The 22,723-nt window shown below is 32.2% G+C and overlaps 1 protein-coding gene across 1 annotated transcript in view; it reads right to left on the bottom strand.

Annotated features, from left to right (window-relative positions):
- Positions 1-2,788: 2,788 nt before the first annotated feature.
- LOC128233446 (hemicentin-1-like) overlaps positions 2,789-22,723 on the bottom strand; it is a 57,134-nt gene continuing 37,199 nt past the window's right edge. The window contains exons 6-15 of the mRNA XM_052947124.1: positions 16,573-16,854; positions 15,805-16,113; positions 15,255-15,563; positions 11,665-11,967; positions 10,278-10,424; positions 8,746-8,785; positions 7,627-7,715; positions 7,202-7,217; positions 5,360-5,436; positions 2,789-5,059 (exon numbers count right to left, since the gene is read on the bottom strand). Coding sequence (XP_052803084.1) covers positions 5,004-5,059; positions 5,360-5,436; positions 7,202-7,217; positions 7,627-7,715; positions 8,746-8,785; positions 10,278-10,424; positions 11,665-11,967; positions 15,255-15,563; positions 15,805-16,113; positions 16,573-16,854 — 1,628 coding nt within the window. The 3' untranslated portion in view covers positions 2,789-5,003. The remainder of the gene's footprint in view (positions 5,060-5,359; positions 5,437-7,201; positions 7,218-7,626; positions 7,716-8,745; positions 8,786-10,277; positions 10,425-11,664; positions 11,968-15,254; positions 15,564-15,804; positions 16,114-16,572; positions 16,855-22,723) is intronic.

Raw genomic sequence — 22,723 nt, forward strand, 5'->3', positions numbered from 1 at the left:
TTTGTAAATATATTATCAAAACGTCTGTATTTAAACTTATAATACAAAATTTCGTCAGTAAAGGTAGAAAAATAACCATAAATCTAATAAAGTAATTTTTCCAATGTTTGGTCATAACGCACTTATGTTCTTACAATATTTTCTGTTTTAAAAACAAACGATTTATTAGTTGCATAATGGTCTGTTTGTTGATCGCAGATACGGGCATTGAAACAGTGGTGGCCATCGTGTTATTCTTAGTCAAGGCAGGTCCTTGATATGGACACATCGTTATTTCACTAACTGCACTTAAAATTATCACTGTTGCCACATTTGCTTGATACTGCTTCAATTCTACTGTTCATCGATTCAAACCATGGCGTCTTTTTAAAAAATATTCATTCTGTGTTATTAACAGTATCCATCTCCTGTCATGTTAAAATCACAACAATTTCATCATTGGTTTAAATTTAGTTCCGACCCAATATTTTGAAAAACTCAGATGATGAATTTCTATCACTAGCAACTTAAATGCTGCCAAGCAAAATACCCCTATAAACATTAAGAAAATCAAGTTAGTGATACACTTAAAGTTTACTCATTTGAGTACGTACTCAATGCTACAGTTGAAAAAAAGCAAAATAAAGCGACAAAAGTAAATACCTTTTTAAAAAGTTTTATTATCTATCGAATGCCCAGTTCTATTGTTAAAATAAACATTCTGCATATCACAAATAATAAACACTTTTGCCGGGGCAGGACATGATATTAATTGCTTGAAACAGCGTGAGCAGTTCACTGGTAAAGCACATACAACATCGTAACAACAATATACAACATCATATCAAATCGTTTTCTGCAAAAAGTTTGCTTTTAATTGCTTTAAGACAACATTGCATTATATCTGTACATTTCTCTTACAAAATCATATATAATATTGTAAAACAACAAAACGTGAACCTGATTGCCTGAAAAGTTGACCGTTCAGATCATTGTCGAGCGTAGAACTAATCGCCACGAACATTATCCCGCCTTAACTGCGAACCAATAGCCATTTGTCACCGGAATTTCACACATGATTTAACCGCGCACTAATATTTGCGCGCCAAAATGTTAAGACAAAATTTCTACGCTATACAACGTATCACAAAGAACTAGGAATTACCTTTGAGTATGTAATAAGTTACCGCACTCCTTTTAACAATGTATACATTGAACTTTTGAAGCTATGCAATTAAAACACCACTTTGACTGCATGAAATATAATTTTATTCTTACAATGTCCTACAAATCAAACGAATATGAACAGCACAAAGTAAAAAAAATATAGTTTTAAAACATCTATTAATGTTATTTTTTTTACAACACAAACTCTTGGTTTTGATTAAAAAAAAACAACCTTATAAACGCGCCCATCATAGACCTGAGACAGGTATTCTTACATGCCTGTATATGCTCCGGGGTCAAACTCACCCCAGGAAAAAAAATGTTTGTCATATAAACGCAGAAATATAAAACAGGAATTCATTCCGAATATTGTTAAGACTATACTTGAAGGCAGGCAGTTTCATCCCGTGAGTACATTCAAAGCGAATACTATAAAATAAAATGATGGAACTCGACAACAATTATGATAGGCATGGAAAGTCATGCAAAATAACCAAAGTCCGAATATTTTTGGAGGTTGTATCGCCAACGCATGAATGAATAACCATAATTGATCAGCTTTGTAAAACAAAGATACATCATACCTTCATCCAAAAGTTTCAATCTTTAGTATAAATAAGTAAATAAATACATAAATAATAATTATAATAATAATAATAATAATAATAATAATAATAATAATAATAATAATAATAATAATAATAATAATAATAAATACACTATTTAATTAGTGTTGCACCGGGAATCAGTTCATGACTTTAACCGATAATTCTCTGAAACATTGCCCTCAGTTTATAATATTTTCTTTACGTCTTCTGGCGAAAAACCCTTTCTAATGTCAGACATTGTAACACCCATGAACCTTTGTTATATCATTGAAATAAATGTTAAAGACGGTTTTATTATCGGCTCTATCTGGTTCCTAAATTGTTCAAGTTAATGGAAATATGTATAAATAAATGAATTATGAATGTTATGTCACAGACACCGCTACGCCATTGTTCATCAGCATTGTCACCAGCAGTATTGTATCACGAACACTACAACATTTGGTGAAACTAATACAAGATCGAACAATTATTGATATATTTATTGTTGTACACTGTCTTATGTTCATTTGTACAACATCTTAAGGGCAATGGTAAGGTGTTAATAAATTAAACACAAGTACCTCTTCTAAGTCGCTCATTGACCCCAAACATCCAATTAGAAAATTAACAATCGTTCTAAAGCTTGTAGTTACTGTTTTTAAATATTTATTTTGACTTGTTCTTCAATATGGCGTTATAATGTTTATAGTAAGATCTCTGTTGACATACAAATTAACCGCAGCATTTTAGTCAAATAAAATGTGTATTTGCAATAAGCGTACTGCATAACACATCCGTATGTAAAGTTGTTTGGTATAACTTGAATCAGTAAAATGTTTTCTTAAATCCTAGTTTCATGCTAGTGAAATGTACTTGGCACAAATATATGTGGACATCAGCTATACCACAATATTCAATGTTTACTTCTTGTGAGCCCCGCTAACAATCTCAGACAATTTGTTCTCAGGAAACCTACTCAACGCTGATCTTAACTAGACAATGTTGTAGCCTCTACAAATTCCAATCGTGTATTGAAAAACAGCTAATTAGTTTAACAGTTTTATTCTATTAAGGTACAACAACAGACAAACTGAGTACAAACGATCATACAGTAATAATAATTATACATAAAAATCATAATAATGTATAATGTACTAAATTTTATATATCCTTGTTATCTTCAATACATGTATGTTCTGTAAGTGCTATATATCAATGCTACCATAACGAATGGACAATTAGTTAGTCCCTTATTCCTTATTCCTTTTACGAATAAGAAATAGGGAACTAGTCCATTATTCCTTAATCAAAATAAATAATTGTAGATATGCATATAATCACTTCTTTGTTATGTGTTTCGTAATTTCATAACAATTAAACAATTTCATGAATAAAATAATGAACGAAAATAGAAAAAATCGAATAAGTTCCCTATTCCTTATTCAAACTCAAATAAGGAATAAAAACTTTTTAAGTAATACATATTTTTTTCAAATAACTATGCAGAATTGGTCTACATAAAAGTTTACAGAAATGCATTGTCTATTCAAGAGAGTTTTAGTGCTTCAAGTGCTTTAAAAACGCTCCAAAATCAGAATAATTAACAGAATTTACGAAAAATACTCAATTTCAAAATGCTTAATTTGCTCGTTTTTTTACGAAAATATAAAAAATTGATCTTATTTAACAATTTAAATAAATGCATTAACTTTTTTAAAGGAATGGAGAGTTTCAATTACTTTATAAAGCACAATTAGTCGAATAATGAATAAGGAACTAGTTCCCTAGTCCTTATTCAAAATCGAATAAGGAACAGAAACGGTGAGTTTTCAACTTTTGAAGTAAGAAACATTTTGATCAAATTACTATGCAGAAGTGGTCTACATAAAAGGTTTACAAAAATGCATTGTCCATTCAAGAGAGTTTTAGATCAATGTGCAATTGATATTTCTTCAAAAAATAAGCATATGAAGCATTTTGAAATTCATTTTTTTTTTCGTAAATTCTGTTCCTTATTCGTATTTTAAGCGTTTTTAAAGCACTTTTAGCACTTGGAGTACTTGGAACACTCAATCCTGCTAAATAAGACGACGTATTTATTAAAAATATTTGATAAGATCAATGTACAATTGATATTTCGTCAACATTATCATATGAAGCCCTTTCTAATTGAGTATTTTGCGTAAATTCTGTTTCTCGGAATTTGGATAGTATTTATAGCACTTTAAGCACTCTTGAATAGACAATGCACTTCTGTAAACTTTTAAAGCAGACCTTTTCTACATAGTAATTTGAAAAAAAAAGTATTTATTTTGAATAAGGAATAAGGAACTAGTTCCCTATTACTTATTCGAAAAAGGAATAAGGAATACGGAACTAACTTATCGTCCAAACGGAACTGTTGTAAAAATACGACTAAATGTAAAATTATACAAGAACACTTAAATTATATGCTTGCTGAGTATATAATTACCAAGACGTACTAAAATTTTAGTATCGTTATTGGTTCAGCTAAAATCAGCTTATTACTTTATCGAACGTAATGTGGTTCTGCTCTAAACATATGATTGACTCAGAATGCCTACCAACGAAAATCGTGTCGCTTTTATACTCGCACAGCAACCATAGTTTAACGGAACGCCGCTACCATCACAATTGATGACCCTAAACGTTGGCGGTGCAAACAAATTGAGTGGCAATCCTGTGACCGCCACACAAAAGAACATTTTAATATATTTATGGCAGCCATCTTGAAAATAATCGCTACTGATGCAAAGAAAGGCTCTGGACAAAGCATTCAGATTCTTAATATATACATACACAAATCAAAAGGATGAGTTCCTATATACATGATTGTTACAGATACATAGATCTTGACCTAAAAACGGCGGAAGTTACGCAAACAAATAGCTGACATCTTGCGAGTACAAAAAAGTTCAATAAATACAAGAAAAATGGGTATAACGTCGAAAAACACGTCGAAGGAAGCTATAATCCATCGTCTCAGATCTCAAAACATGTTTATATTAAATAAAAATTCACTATATGCTTGTTATAACCAGGTGGGATACTAGTATTACATATCTAAATGGATATAAAGGTGTATCAGTCAAAATTTATGTTTGTTATACATGTGTATGTTTTGATTTTGAATAAGAGTGTCACTTTAAACATTTCATCGGCAAGGAAAAAGTACAACACCCCTAAAATTTCACTCCTTCTTACGTCATCATACAGCCTCATGCTTTATAACTTCCAATCACTTATCTAAATCACCGACTGTATCGGGTTCTTAAGCACTGTGTTGTTGTACACGGGATCATCTACAAACCAAGTTAAAAACAATGAGAACAAAACAATGCAAGGATTTTTTTTCAATCAATGTTTTTCCAATTAGCTACACATACAACCTCTTATGTATACAATGCTGGGTGATGCTCATTTCGTTTTCCTGTTCAATTACGCTAAACATAAAAATGTTGCTCATAATATTTATTGCTTTTAAAGCAAATTGATATTTACTTTAAAAATTCTACATCAATGACCAGATAACCCGAATGTTGAAGAAGTGAAACACATGTCTGATTAACAAAACATATATTTGATGTATACAATGCTTGTACCTTTGACATTTTCGTATGAAACATGTGTCTTTGAACCAGGCGCATCCAATTGCGTGTACACGTGCACATTGTCCAGTCTGAAACAAAGCATGCTTGTTAACTATTTAACCCGATATATATCTCATGAAAACGTTAAAGCAAAAACAAAAACTTAAGTGTGACGCGGCCTGCATCGACGTCGGGTTTGCAGTTAAGACGATTTAAATAGATTAGCATAGTTTCTCCCGACAGGAGTAGTTTACTGAGACATTGAAGTGAGCACAAATGGTGAAGAGAAATTCACAATTTATAACTGAAATTCATTCAGGGATGTATTTTCTGCAATATGATATTTGAGGTATATATATATATTCTTCATATTTTTATATTGATGCTTTCATTTACAATTTAAAAGAATTTTTTGTGTTTGACTGTGTTATATGTGCTTTATGCTGAATGATTACGGTAAAATTTAATACACAGACAGAAATATTGTATACATTTGTATAAACGTAGTTCAGTAATCTGTAACAAAATGTCGGGAAATTATGTAATGGCATCGGTGGTATGCAACCAGATTTTAATCGACCGTTTGTCGTTTAGAATTAAACTAGATTAACTTGATTGTTAAGTTTTTCGCAATAGGCAAGTTCACCGAGACGTTGAAGTGACCAAATGAGGTGAAGATTGTTTTCACTTCCAAGTTAGTCAAATATCTTAACCTTATTATATTAGGTTTCTTACTTTTTAAAGAGATATTATATTATTTTATTGTACCTTTTTTATAAAGACTTGGAAATGATATGTCACAGAACATTTGGCATTTGGAAGGCTGAGAATTCAGACGGATCTGACTGTATTTATGTCAAATGTATATTTTTAAGTATGCATTTTTGTAATCAGCTAACGCCTATCAGAGTGTGAGGAGTGTGAAGTGTGTGAGGAGTAGCTGCCAAGGTCACAGCGGGTAACACTTTAAAATCTTACATTCATCTGAGTATTTCTGTTGTGTCAGTTGTTAAGGTTTAATACATTTTTAAGACAACAACTATAAGTTGTAAATAAGTATATAATAGCACTGTTTTTGTATACATATTTTATGTAATGGAATTGACCATTATTAACCGTATCTACAAGGATAGTATTATGTGTGTATATTTTGAATAGTTACTGTGTAAGGAATTCATTTAAAACATTTTATTGATAATACTGAATTATACTATATGTTAAATGATTGATTGTATCAGAGCCATGAACAGACATAGTATGTATGCTTGAGTGAGCTTTGGACACGGTTACATAACATAAATTCCCGACTAGAAATTCTATCATAAAGTACATTTTCCAATTAAATATCATTACCGAAATCGAAGATCTATTATGCGCTTCGGACGTCAGATCTAACTTAGTAAAATAAAGTTACGTACACACTTTAAGTTTCGTTATTTACTCATTCCCATTTAACTATAAATAAATTAACACTTAGTTATTTGTACTTAATGCATAACTTAAAAGTTTATTGACACACCAACCCTTACCAAGAGTTGTTCGATATACGCCAGATTTATGTGTACATTGGATGTTACTTTGACGATAGATATGTCATAGACAACAGTTAAAGGATTAGTTAATATGGACGGCAGAAATAATACAGTAACTTTGACATACGTAGCGCAATAAACGCCAGTGATTGCAAAAAAGAAATAATTGGTGCCGAATTTGTGATGCATTGATTGATGATTCCCTTGATGTTGAAATAAATATTTCAAAAAAGGACAAAATGTCAACTATCTTCATGTTGCAATTCATACACTTGTATACGTCTTGAACTATCAAAGGAGTATTTTCATTTGTTTATCTCACCCATTGTCGCCATTATCTGTAAAATAAAATAAATGTATAAACAGCATTACGATTAGGATGTATACGAGCATACATGTATAATCATGTATCTATATAATTGCAATTGCAAACTATCTTTATATGTATATTTTAAGTTACCATGTCCATCAATACTTCTTACAGAAAGGATACAAACATTAAAAAATACACAATTCAATCGAGGTTTGAGACTATACATGTTAGACATTCCTTAAGCTCTGATACCATCAATGCGATTACAACAGCACACAGATTATATATAACCACAGCCAATTAGAGAAATGGTTTACCCCGCCGATGGATTAATTGGCGTGGAACCAAACATTCAAGACCCAAAATATGTTTGTATAATAGTCAAATTTTGCAAACAATAAAATTGTTATAGATAAGTAAGTTTAAAATCTTACCCAGAGCAGCGTATGGGGACTTATCCGTTACCATGGAAATGTCTTCATAGGTCTGAGTTGCGTTGTACCCACGAGTATCAGCTCCTTGTCTGTAAATGTGACAGCGTACCTCAGTTATCTGCTGTGCTTCATAGGGCTTCATATTATCATTATTCAGAAAAACATTTAATAATGTTAAATGCGATTTTATATACTACAACGTTCGGTGTTATCATTGCTTTGGTGGAAATTATTGTTTTCAACATGCATAGTCGCATTCTTCTGAAAAAATATTTCATGCAACATCTGCCAACTGTTTTGAGCATGTGTTTGAGAATTGACGTTTTAAACATTCATTTTAGTCATCACTGGATGCAACAAAGACCCCGAATTATAGCATAATGAACAGGGGGATACAGCGTATGCTGTCATCTAAAATTCAATAAGTGTTAGTATGCTAATATAACCCATGCAGTAAACAAATGCTCTTAGATCGTATCGTTTTCTCTGCGAAATTTTAATTCATATTGAATTGCAAACAAATATTTCATGTATGCGTAATGACCATACCATATTTAAAGATAAACCAAAGGATGATGAACATTATCGTACATGTATGTTTGAAAGTAAGGTGAATGGAAATTGAGTTATTGTATTGTACACACGATAAAATTGCCATCTGTTCCAAGAACAAGTAACTTCATCGTATGTTTTATAAATCATATTTAACATGATGGGATACACATTGAGACCTGTGAATCACAGAGTTATGGTTCTTAATATTAGCTTAAATACATATAAACACAGCCAACATATTGTTATTTCATATAAAGACCAATTGGTGACAAACTAGTCACACATATTTTTTCCTGTTCAAAACACAATATCTTATTGTCATCCATTGATATACGAAGTTTTATTCACATTCATCCAATATCGTTTACAATTCCATTTCGATATGTTTTGTTCTAGCATATTTCTCTTGTGAAAGAGGGCATTTTGATAACATTTGTTACAGAGTTATGTTTTTTGTGACATATCGATTCTTCTTAATCATGTTATTCCTTTAGAAAAATTTAGATAAAAAGTAAAATGGCAAGTAAATCTTATTCGGATTTATTCACTTAAATGTTGACTTACGTATCTATTCCGTTATCTGTGTTTGCATCATGATTCAGATCTGAAAACGAATATCAAAAATAATTTCTGACTCTGTTGACTTCTTTTTTCTTTGTTACATGTATACTTATGAGTATGACTAGTACATGCACGTGTGTCAAGTTGGATGATACTTAGTAAGAAGAAAACTTAATCTCATTGACCTTTTATCCGAGTTAAATCTGCTTTATTCTAATGCGAGATGATAAGACCTCTCAATTTTTTATCTAAGTTATTGCCTGTGTATCTTGGAAGGGTGTATGCATTTGGTGTGAGATTGTAAAAAATGTCGCCAAGTAAACGTCTGTATGAGTTTATAAAGAAAGAGTTACACTGATGGCAAAGTTGATTTGATTGTTTAGACATTTATTTCTGTGCAATGAAATATATTAACATTGATTAACATTGATTACATATCGTGTTGCATATGTCTTAGTATACACCTATAAGTAAATCATTTTTAGTATATCGTGTGAAATGTATGGCAGCTTTCAACCCAGAGGAAATTTGGGCGGTGTGTGCGATTTGGTCAGAGCTGGGGAAAGGAATTATATGGGGCGCATACAAAAATATTTGAGTTAAAATAAAACTTGATATGCCCTGTGAGTAAATGAAACCGCATAAAGCTTAGTATTCAAAGGAAAGTTTTACACAACTAATATTCCTCATACAATAGTATGTTGTTGTTTTTTTCTAGATGTTTTAACTTCATTTAAAGGTACATATGAAAAACTTGTTTATACGATGATTTTAAAAAACCCCAAAGGATATACAGTCAGTTGGTGTATTATTAACAGTTTAGGTATAATTAAACTTGCAGTTTTCATAGCTAGCTATCTGCCCTCGGCTCACACATGAGCTAGTCTACATGTGATACTCTAAAAAGTGGACTTATCTAATCTATCACATATTGCTCGGCGCGAGAGGTAGTATAAAATGCGAGTTTAGTCAGTTTAAATAAGTTTGGCTTTTGCCGCCGACTTGGCCCAACTGTCGACTAGCGATAAAGGAGTGGCTTTGTTTCCTGTAGTGGCAGTGTTAAAATGAATCTAAGAAGCGAGACAAAGCGCCGGTTAATTAAAAAGAGCTGCATTGTTGTGATTCATTTCTGGTAGTTTTAAACGTCATTACCAATGAGTTTGGGTAAACATTGTGCTGTCATATATCCTAAGATGTCATTCCTTATTCAAAGTTCTTTGAACGCTCAGTAAAATAGTCGCACCTTGTATTAACAAGCATTTATAGTATTTTCAACACACACATGAAAACAACAACAATTATCTGTAGGCGATAATATGGCTAGTCATATACACGTATGTTCGTGGAGAGAAATGGACTATATATCGTGTGAGTCATCAATGCACAACACCCAAAATTAATTGGAAAAATAATTAAGTTCAACTGATATTCTAAGTAATATTCTGGCCATTTATTTTATATCATGTAATTTCTTTTTTCTTTTTATATTATACTAGTGTTTATTTCTACTATAAAATTCGAACTTTAAATCTCACCTTTCCGAGATAGTTTGATTGGACACATACAGTCAATGTTGTACTTTCGTTTCAAAACAATGACCACAACTATCACCAGAATAATCGCTGCCACTATCCCTCCAGTTGTTCCACCAACTATAGATCCAATGGTTCCAGGTGGTGATTCTAGATTTAAACAATAGCAAAATTTAGCATGTAATTTACTACAAACTTATCTTGTAAGTAAGCATTTAATATTGCCAAGAAAGAAAGGACTTGTGATTATCTTAACCTCTATTGGTATCTAATAACCTTTGAATATATCTGACATTTCTTTTGAATGCCAATTTCCAAACTTTCCACGATTCGATTTCAAATTGGACTAGAGTTAATAACGGCACATTCCAGTGAACATGTATTTGTTTGAAATCAGACTTCCTCTTCCTGTACGTCATTACCCCAATGTTGTCTCAATCATTGGTTCAGTAGATCATTTAAGTAATGTTTCCGAAAAAAATATAAAAACTCCCGCAGCGTCTAAGCTCACCTTGACTATGTTATTGACACATTAACTCAACCAAGCAAACAATTTGTGAAACGATTTCAAAATCAGAACCGTGCGACTATTATTTAAGGCAAAGGAGTTATTTTAATGTCAATTGTGTATCATCTAATACTGACACACACGTGAACTTCTATTTTTCGTAAGTCCAGATTAGTGGTCTGGGGATTTGATGTGATACTAAATCTTGCAAAATATGTACACAATCCGGTTTGAGTCAAATCAGCCGATCAAATAGCAACTCAATAATATATTTTTTATCTCAGTTTAGAGGAATGTGAATTGATCTTTTAAAAAAATATTTGCTTTATGATTTGAATAATGCAACCCATGAGAGGACGAGCATTTATACCGCTTTTCGAGCCTATCTACCGTATTAATGAATCAAGTTTTCTGTAATCGATTTTGCTTAATGCAATAACACAAATATTTGTTAAAGCACTCAATTAAACTAACGCATACACTGAACATGTAAATTAGGACAACGTTGCTATTACAGTTATATTTGATTGACACCGAGGACATATTCAATTATTTTCTTTGACGTATTCTGTTGAATTTTAACTTTAAACATCGTGCACTATGCACCGATATTGTACTCAAACGTACAATATGATTTTCTGAATAAAGTACATGGTATAATATTATTAATTTAGTTGGAAAAATATATTCACACGACCTATTTGCATTTCATTCCATATAAAGCAATATTTATCAATAAGTTAACAGTACCCGAAAGAGACGAAAAGATAGGATAAAATTATTTATTCATCAACGCAACGATGACGGCTGCAAGCAAAGTGCAAATATATCACCAGCAAAACCTCGGAACAGTGCATTACATTATGTTGATTTGTTACATACCGACAAGTAGTTCAGTGTCGAATTGGAGTGAAGTATTTTGTTTACAGTTTCCTTTTTCGTTTCTTGAGAATAAAATGACATTGTACGTCGATCCGTCGTTTAATCCTGTTAGTATTATTTCGTACTGTATCTTCTGATCCATCTCATCTGCCGTAAGAACCAAGTATTCCGAACTTTCAATCATTTTGTACAAAATGATAAATGTTTGCTTTAGCCCACCATTAAAGTGACTAATCCACTCAATAGTAGCTGAAGACGATGTCGTTGCACTATATGTTAAACCAGTTGGACACTGAGGAACATCTGTAATAAATAAACTACAGGCTTGTGTTTTACAAAGATGAATACAATTATAGAAAATTACATATAGTAAATGTAAGTCGATTTAAGCCAATTGATTAACTAACGGAAAAAGAACATCTATTATAGATCATCGATGGCCTTTGTTTGAATCACACCGTCCACACACCGCAAACACTTCATACAGTTGTAGACCTGACAAGACAAAAAAGATATTTTATTTCTATAATTTTGTGATTCTTACCTCCAACCCTGTCAAAACCGGAATTCAATCCGACACATATAACCATGGTTTAACCATGGTATAGTGTAATTATAAAGCACAATTCACAAATATACGAGGTGTATTCGTAAGGTATTACATAAGACGTCAAAATGTTTTGTTTAGCGTGTGGAAGGTTGGCAATAAAACAATATGGGAAGTTTGTTCTAAAATGCTAAAGTTCAATGTTGGTGTTTAGAGCTTGAATTGAATTGAGATGAATAAATACTCGTTCTTGAAAACTTGTGTTCAAACTAATTGTTTTTATTCCGACCTGTCCTATACACATACTATAATTGTAGTTGCAAATACCGAAATTTGGCATCACCCTAGTGTTACTCATCACAATGTTCCCGTTCCCATTTTTTATAACTTTTCAATTATTTTCGAAAAATAAATTCAAAAACATTAAGACCAAAGAAAGCAAACAGGCATTAAATGATCGTGTTGTTAAAACGAATGTTCTTGTTATGGTTTCTTTTCATTTGAGATGATAACACTATTAAAAGGTCCTTTGCATGTGTTCGCGTAATAGCCTACTCTAACAAACACATATTTCGTGTAAGCAAACGTCGATACGCTTTAAGAATGTTTCTGGAAATTAAATCATAGTTTCAACAATATGAATTTATTTATTTTAATCCGTGAAATTCTATGTTACTCGCACATATGTTGTTTTCATTATTTAATTATGTCAAATCCTTTTTCATCACTGTATAGTTCGTTTTGGTCATACACAATGTGCCATTGTGGTATATCAACTTGCCACAAGAAGAACGGTCAGAATTATATACATATAATTACCCTTTTAATTAATTGCTTTATATAAAAAAGTTAATTTTGTTTAAAACGAGTCATTTTATATCTTGCTTCACTTGTACTCTTTTCTAAAAGCAATTAAACTGAAGTTCAATAATTCACCTATTTCAATTTGTACTTTGGGAAATATATTATTGAAACGTGTTAAATTTTGGAGTGTTTTTGGCTTATTTTAAACAATATTTTAACTACTGTTTAGTTAAGCAAGCGAACGTTTAACGTGCAATTGTAAGAAGGAGAATCAATTAAAACGCTTTTGACTGATACGCATGCTAGCTGTTGAACGTTGTCAAAAACAACATGCTCAAAACAGTTACTTCACACAGAGCCTTTTCTGCTCGTGTATTACTCTAAAGTAAGGTGCTGTTGAGCTGGTGAAAAACAAATTTCATATTTATTAATTATTTTATGAATTTTCCTTTACAGAATCAACTTAATTTTACATATTTAGATCAAATTTAAAGTGAAGTCAGTGCAAAAACTAATCGATAAGACAAACAAATGTTTTTCTTGTTAAATACATTTAACATATTTTTATATAAAATATAGCTCTAAAACCTATCTAGGACTAAAATGCAAACTTGTGTATGTAAATTGGGAAAATATTTCAGTCCCTTTTCTAAGAAATCTTTTGCAAAGGCGACAAAATGATGTTATTATATAGTTATTATTACTGAAGTTACAGGTTACGTTTTCATATAACGTTTTGCTTTCAGTTAAAGAGATCGAAACAAATGTATATGTTATTTTAGTAGTATTTCACTTGTATAAGGTTTATGTATGAATTTAGCATGAACCACAAAGGAGACAACTCGAATTTGCACTATTTTCACTGTCCCAAAAGCTGGTAACAAAATGCAGGGATTTCAGGGGGTTCCATTAACGCCATTTTGCGGTGTTAAAACATTACTATAAAGCAAAGCAAATGGCTGATGGTTAAAATTATTACTTAAATATATGATCCAAAATTATTTTGTTATGCACGATATTCTCATAAATGCAAGAATTACAGGAAAATAAATAAAAAAGGAGATATTGTTAAAAACAGGTTAAAGATTCTGTACCAAGGCATAAGGGTAATAGAAGTATAGTTTTATGTTTATTCTTTCAAGAAATGCAAAAAGATGCACTTTAATGAGTTTAAATTATTAAAACTTAATGTAAAAGTAGGTATTTTTCAAATGTAATATGTTGCATATTATTTGTGAACAACACGTTTTTGGTTTCTTTACAGCTAAAATGCTCAAAAACACTAAAACCTGAAAATTAAAGTATGTATAAATTTTAGACATCAACTATTTCGGACAAAATGTTTATAAGTCGGGTTAAAGCGATGTGTTTCAATAAATATACTTACTTTTGATTAAATTTGATACTAATAAAAAATATATCAATAGTAGGTCAAATAATACACACTTTAGTCTGCAAACTATAATTATGTATGATTTTTTTGTTTATGAATAATGGTTTTACCTAAAAGAATCGGTACTATATTTAAGTTTAATAAGATAAAATATGGTAATACTTTAGTATAATGAAACTTAAACATTAATGCTTTAACTTTAATTAGGTGTTATTCGTTATATCATTCTAGAATTGACATTAAATGTTTTTGAAGGACATCTTTGCAAGAAAAAATATAATCTAAGGCATATTCATAATGACGATATGTTAACTCATTACTGATGTTTTTTATCAATTTATATTTATGTTACAAGCAGAAAATGTATTTTTTGTTTATTTCTTTTTTTGAAAGATATAGAAACATTTAGGATCAAAATTGAATTGTACGAAGTCCACTTAAGCTTCAATTACATGTACATTTTATTTCCAAGTTGACAATTCACCAATGTTGCGCACATAAAGCGTATCATTAAATGCAATTTATAGACATTATTTTCTAAGTTTTCCTCTCCAAAGAGGGTTAAATAGGATTAATACAACCATACTTTCATAAAAGAGTATCAGAAAATAGTTTTGCAGCTTGTTCACGACATCCTTCAGCTGTTAATGCCAATTTACCAGTTTTCGGGTTGAAAAATTAATTATTTCATAAGAGTGATGGTGCCGATTTAAATTCAATATATATATCTTTTGAAAGTTCTGAACATATCCAAAAGGGGATTACAATATTCCATTATTTGAAAAATAAGTGGTTCATGCTAATAAAGGCATTCAATATATTGTTCAGTAAACAAAGTTTTAATACCTTGAGGACTTAAGTTAAATATTTTTTTGAAGTCTGGATATATTCCATTGGAAACTGTTAGCAGATAGGTCGAAAAATCTTCTTTCTCAATAGCAAAGATGGTAAATGTTGTAGAAACACCAGTATTGTTGATGGTGTATTTGTTATTGTTGTGAAGTTGAGAATACGTAGTCCCATTCCATTTGTGCCATACATATCCGTCTTTGTTTGGAACAGGATATGCCATTACATCAAAGGAAAACGTTGCATTGCCGTCAATGAACCCTGTAACATTGCTTTCCCATTGCCCTCCTGATGTTCTTGGTGAACCTTGAAAAACATATATGTTTCAAGATTATGGGTGTGCTTTAAAATAATAAAACACCTTTCCAAAAGGCCTTTCTCGTACTAAATATTAAACCATTTTTTATAAATGCATTGATGAGTTCACACAAAATTAAATCCTTCACAGAACGTCACATCAAATTCAACGTTTGTTATTTCTATGTGTCTAATTTTGTTTTAATGAGAATCATAATTCAACAATACATGTAAAATATTGGTTTCTTACATCGAACATTAACGTTTATTTGTTTCCTTGGCGCCGTTTCAATCTCTGTGTAGTTGTTATATCCAAGACAATAGTAACTTGCTGTATCAAGACAGCCAGCTTGTTGAACAACAAATGCGAGATGAAGAAACCCGTCGTTCCTTTTCAGAGTAGCGTTGTCCTGTAGCCTGTCCAATCTTCCAAATATAATGGTGGAGTTTGGGTTACTGTCAACTTCACAGTAGAAGTTAAGAGTTGCGTTTTCATCAACAGTAACATTAATCGCGTCGGGATGACTGGTTAAACCAAACTTGGACACAGAAGATTTGTCTGCAGAACACAAACACATATGTATATAAACGTTATTAAAACAGCATATAAAATAAAACTTTGTAGATTATGGCATTCTGTATATACTTTAAAAGTAAGTTATTACTTGTTGTATCAGTCTGTTTCTCAAATGATAGTAAGGTAAACTGTTACACTTTTTACAGTAAAACTGGTGCCATGTACTATACAGAAAACTATTCTTTATTCGATACATGTTACATTTCTTTATTTGTACTATTAAAATGTATTCAAACTCGTAGCAAGGCTTGCGTGTCACCAAGCAACTGATATGTTCAATATAACTAAACACTTTAAAGATCAAGTTTTTCGTCTGTTTTGGATCATAATTCGTTTGATGTACGTTGGAAAAGACGGACTACGACGAAAGATTCTCTGTAACATTCCACAACATCTCACCCAATTCACGTTCTAATGTAAGCTTATTATATAAACACTTACACCATACGTTAATCAGGAACATTCCAGTATCCTCTCCAACGATTCCATTTTGTTGTCCCGTTGGCTGCATAATGTTACGAACTGTGCAACTGTACATACCAGCATCGCTTCTCTTCAGTGATGTAATGAAATGTGTTCCATCGGTCAAGGTAATTCGATTGTTTAATCGATCAATTACGACTGTTGTTTCTGTTGGGTTACCTGGCTCGTATTCACATTTCAGAGTTATGTTTTCATCTTCCAGGGCGTTAAGCCGGGACAGTTGATGCAACCGTGGCGAATCTATAGTGTAAACATGAAATGATTATTTAAGGATTTAAGGATTACATGTTAAAGGAATACGGTTGATCGGCTTATGTCAATATTCAATGTTTATATTCACTCAATATTTGCAAAACGTTTCTGGTATAATCCAACTGCGGGATAATAATAACATTTCAAGGAAGCAAAACGCTAAAAAAAAAAACGGCTGTTTAAACAGTAACGATGTCAGCAACATTGACGTCACTTGTTTCATCAACGTGGTATTAATTTTACCGCGATCAAAAACCATCACAAGCTCGGGTTGTGTAGCCTCAGCGACAGTCCAAAGAAATAACATTAATTGGATTATTAAAGTAATTGAAATGGTAAAGAATCATCGCAAAAAGGGTGTTAATCTGATGGAAATGGCTTGCTTTAAGACAAATATCATGTGTACTGATAACCTTATGCGACATATATTCCTCTTTTAGATTGTCGTTAAAAAGTACGTCACTCACATTAATTGCAATTAAGTTGAAAATAAAATGTTTGATTGTTTAATTTATAAATTGTTTTAATAAGATCATAAAGAGTATCAAAAGCGGCTACTAACGCTCGTCTGATTGCACATGTTCTAGTTTAAGATACTAAGCTTGACCCTGTAGTTTATATTGTGTTATTGCGAAAAGTGACTAAGATAAAGACACCTTATTCATAACCAGATGTTTCCCGTTTTTGTATTGATCTGTAATTCAAAAGACACGGATTTTGTCATATCATTTATTTGAAATAGAACATTACATACTGTCCTTTAAGTTTAATGTTGAAACAAAATACCACAAAATTAACTTCTTTATAGCAACTATTGGGTGTTTTAAGTTTCGCATAAGCTTCGTTTGGGCGAATCATGATGAAATAAATGATAAAATGAGGAATGACTAAAAATGACTATTTTATATTAAAAGTGGATCATCTCAGGTGATTAATACTTCAGATTGTGAGTTTAGAGAAAACGTGTCATCGGTCCTAACATAAATTACAGTATACCTGATATCTTTATTATCTTCGAGAAAGTTTGATGCCTTTCTTTAATGATATCCAGACTATATTTCGGTATAAGTAAAGTGAACTCAAAAATGAAAAAGTAATCGCTTTGAATTAATTATGTAAATACAATGTGCTGTACTCAATGTATTCAATGTGTAGGAATACAAAAGTAGACTTTCTTATATATACTAGAGCTCTCAGATGAACGATGACAGGCAATTTCGAAGAGCAAAACTTTTATCTTCTTTCATGTTATTGTCATTATATTGCACTGAGCGCATTTTGTATCGATATTTGTTTGCGATTTAATATTTATGGAAAATCAATTACCATGGACAACCAAAGGAGAGACATGCTGTTTACTCTGAGAACTATAAGTATTGTCGACTCACAGGGAAAACAGGAATAAGGAATATACATACAGAGAATGCTTAGAGTAATATTTGCAGACGACAATCCTTCTACAAGCTGGTCCATATGCGTCATTGTATTTCTAGCCGTACACGACAAATGACCCTTCTCCGATCTGCTTATATTATTACGAAGGAGAACACTTCCAGTCTGCAATATGTTCGAGCCTGTCCAGGAAAATGCTGATGATGGGTTGCTTTCACTATCGCAAAATAGCTTCAAGTTTGCTCTTTCCATGATGTTATATTTGGATAAAACCATGTTACCCTTTTCTGTTGTGTGCCGTACAGTGACAGACACAGGTGGATCTGAATTTATACAATTTATTTCATGAAAATACACTGTGTTTGCATAAGCACATGTACTTAATACTTGCAGAGTAGTTGCGTTCTTTGAAATGGTGTTAAATGATAACACTTACAATTTATATACACGGCTATAGAAGCTGACGAGGATTGGGTCTGCTCAATTCCGACAGACGGCTTCAGCACATTGTGGGCTGTACAAGTCCTTGACGTATTTGTCTTTATGGCAATGGTATCCTGTAGAATCTGTGTGTGATCTATTCTGGAGCCGCCTGTCCAACTGTAACTGGCGGTTGGATGCGCTGTCGCCTTGCACACCAACTCAAACTGCCTGTTAATCACAACCGTGATCTGGTCCGTTATCACGTCTCCAATCAAAGTGTTCATTCGTATTTCTGGTGTGGACGGGGCGTCTACAAGGCATGCAGTATACATTAAGTGAACATGCGGTAGTTAGTCTGAGCAATGATACATTGTATCATCATGTTACAGAATGAAGTTTCAAAAGCTAACACAAATAATACAGACTTATAGTATTCAATAACGCTTTGACCACATGCATAAGTAATTACAAATTAACAAGCAAAGTCATAGGATATATAACCCCGCCAAATTATGCAAAGTAGATGGCATGGAAATCATGTGTTTGTAAAATATTCCGATCAAAACATGCAATACGACTGCAGAGTTATGGATTCTTATAAACATTGGATATGATATATATATAAATTGGTTTGCAACTGTTTGAAATGAAGAATATCGTATATAATGTAGCATTTATTTTTCACATAGTAACCTAGTTCTTGCGAAGTTTCAAACTAATAAAATATTTCATCAAGGGCAGACTGGATCAGAATTATTACACGAATTTAAACTCTAGAGTATTGGATGCCACCATTTCAAATCAAAGAATGTCATATGTATATAGTGTAAAAATTGGATTTGACCTAGTGACCCAGATTCTGATATCATGTGACAAAGTTTCAAATAGTTATTGGTTTTATCAAGAACTCATTCTGATTAAATTGATAATTATTGCATCTAGTATGTTTCTAACATCTTTTCCAAGATTTGACGTAGTGACCTTGTTTTTGACACCATATGACGTAGTTTCAAATTAATCATAGAGTTGATCAAGGAAAACTGTCTGATAAAGTTGCATGGATATTGGACCTAATATAATGTATTTTGTGTGTTCCAGACATAACCATAACCCATTGATTTGACCTAGAGACTTATTAATTTTTGCACACAACATGAAGTAAGTTTCAAATTAATGCTCGAGCTGATTAAAACAACCTCTGAAAAGTTGACCAAATATTAAGAATCTAGTGTGTTCCAAAGATTCGACCTAGTGAACTAATTGTTAACCCCATGTTAGCAATAACAGCGTGACGTCGAATTTTACGCTTCCCTATTCTACACAATGGTAATACCACCCCTCACTCCAATGGATATTACTACTGCAAACATTTATACTTACTGCCGAAAATTGTTCCAAAATAATCATGAATAATTTATCTATCAACGGGTTTTATTTAATTCTGTGGAACAAAATAAAACGAGCATTTTTTGTAATATTTCGTTTTTCTGCCGGTCTTGGGACGTTTTGACTGACATTTTATACTTCAGATTTTGGTTATTTAAAGAATTGTTTTGATTGTCAGTGACTTTACAAGGATACATTGACGTCTCCTGCATCGGTGAGTATACCTTTTATGAATTATGGAGTTTTTCTGCTTTTATGTTTGTAAACAAAATAAAACAGGGGATAAAACATCCTGATTTACAGGTCCAATTCGAAAGAGATTACCAATGCATCATCGAATTTCTGAATTCATTCATTTATCTACATAGTGATACTATCCATTTGATTCTATAATCTATCGCATTTTTCCGCAAGGGCTATTCATAAACACATCATTTCTGAGAGTGGCCAAAAACAAGAACATTTTGATGACTCATAAGGTAAGCAACCTTAAAAGCCGAGAGTATCCTAATTAACCAGAAAGTATTTTTTTATTTACTTATGGTGGAACGCGACTATGAATTTGTTTTCGAGTTACTGTCTGAAAATTTGTATACGAATAGAAGTGCATATGCCCAATTAGGGACTGTTTTTACATTTTCAATATTCGGAACAGTTTTGAAACTATGACTCATCAAAATATACACTGTCATCAATTTTGAGACGTCTGTCATATTTTTGCGTTCCAGCTACAATAACCGATAGTTTCACCAATTCTTCGTTTACCGCTAAGAAATTTAAACATTAAGTGCGTCTTGTAAAAACGTTCACGCACATATATTTTTCGTTCTCTTGTTTTACGTTATTTATTTAAAATTCGTCTTTAACGTCATATTTCGCGGGAAAAACGGCGTCGTGTTTCGCTGAAAAATGTGCGTCTTTCTTTAATTCTTGAAAAAACTGCTCGTTTAATTTTTGACTTTTTTTTAAATACATGTATTCAATGTTTTATTACAAATCGAATATCAAAAAAGGGTACCTCACCGAGTTCGTTTTTGCGCAGTATCAAATAATCTACCCCCTATATGTGCTCTTTTTCATTACGTATTGTAATAAAACGTTTGGCATCACGTAAATCGAACTATTATTAACACTAATAAGAACTTAGTTTTGAATAAACCACTGATCAATAACACATAACAGTTGTTGTTAATTTTAGTTAAATTGATAATTCAAAATTGTTTTCTTCTGTTGAATGTCGAATAGTTAACATTATTAAATCATTAAAGCATTGATTATAATTGAACTATAGTTAAAGTGACATGCTTATCCAAAATCCATGCATAAACATGTATAACAAGATCAATTTTGTCTAATAAAACTTCTTACTCAATTATGCATTTATGGAAAATATTAATTACTGGTTACAAGATTTTAACCGCGTGTTTAATAACAGAATGCGCAAAAACATTAAATTATTGGTGAATGCTTAAATATTTACTGTGTCTATTCTAATCTTATAATGAAAAATACAATGTTTTATGCTACTTATTTTCAAGTCAACTCGGTATTTCTCATAAGAACTTTGGTTTCGACCAGTTTTCTGCAACCAAGCGTCAGATCACACACGACATTACTATCATTAAAGTCAAATATACTTATTTTATTTGCATGAAGAATATAAGCTTTTTATTTATACTTATATATAGCTATATCATTCCTATATAACTATTTTGACACCAATATTCTATAATTTTAAAATATACTATTATTGTATATAATATTATTTATGCTCTACGTCTATCAATGTTTGCACATATTATGAATATGTCCAGCAATGGGGAATATTAAGATATTGAGTTGAGTTGAGCTGGGAGAGTAAGTGTGCATCTTTAAATAGTTACTATAAGCTCATTTTGTTAAGGGTTGTTATAGCTTACATACAAACACACGCACAAAACCTACAATAAAGTCACGTACGCAAGCACGCGTAAAAACGCACCCCACACACCATCCCAAACTCAAGCACGCTTGCACATGCATGCATATATGCGCACACATCCACAAACGATCATTCGCCCGCCCATACACACGCACTCTCACACACGCACGCGCACACGCACACACACGCTCTCACGCACTTGTACGCTCTCACACGCAGGCATGTATGCACACACGCTCGCGCACACACACACGTACGCACGCACGCACGCGTGCACAACCATTGTACGCACGGCAGGGACATTGAATGCGGGATAAGGTAGCTATGTTGGCTTCTGTATCATGGGCATTGAATGCATCGCCGAAAGTTGTCTCATGAAGTTGCTTGTACGCAAGAGAAGCTTTGGTTGCATGGTAAAGTCAGGAAAACAAAATAACTCGTTATGGATTAAAACAAACAATGCATTGATTAACAAAATTAAACATTTTACTGCACTAAATGCATTAACTTTAAGAACATCATTTGAGCCATTTGGAACATATATTTTATCATAGTGTGTGTGTGTGCGTGTGTTTGCGTGTTCGTGTGTATGGGCGTGCGTGCATCTACGAGTATGTCGGCGTATACGTGCGTTCGTGTGAGTGCATTTGTGTGAACTATAACAACCCTTAATAAGAAGAGATAAAAGAAACAATTCCATGTGATCATTTACAATCAGTGCAAACACTCGGATTA

The sequence above is a fragment of the Mya arenaria genome, chromosome 5 (assembly GCF_026914265.1).
Source record: "Mya arenaria isolate MELC-2E11 chromosome 5, ASM2691426v1".
NCBI lineage: Eukaryota > Metazoa > Mollusca > Bivalvia > Myida > Myidae > Mya > Mya arenaria.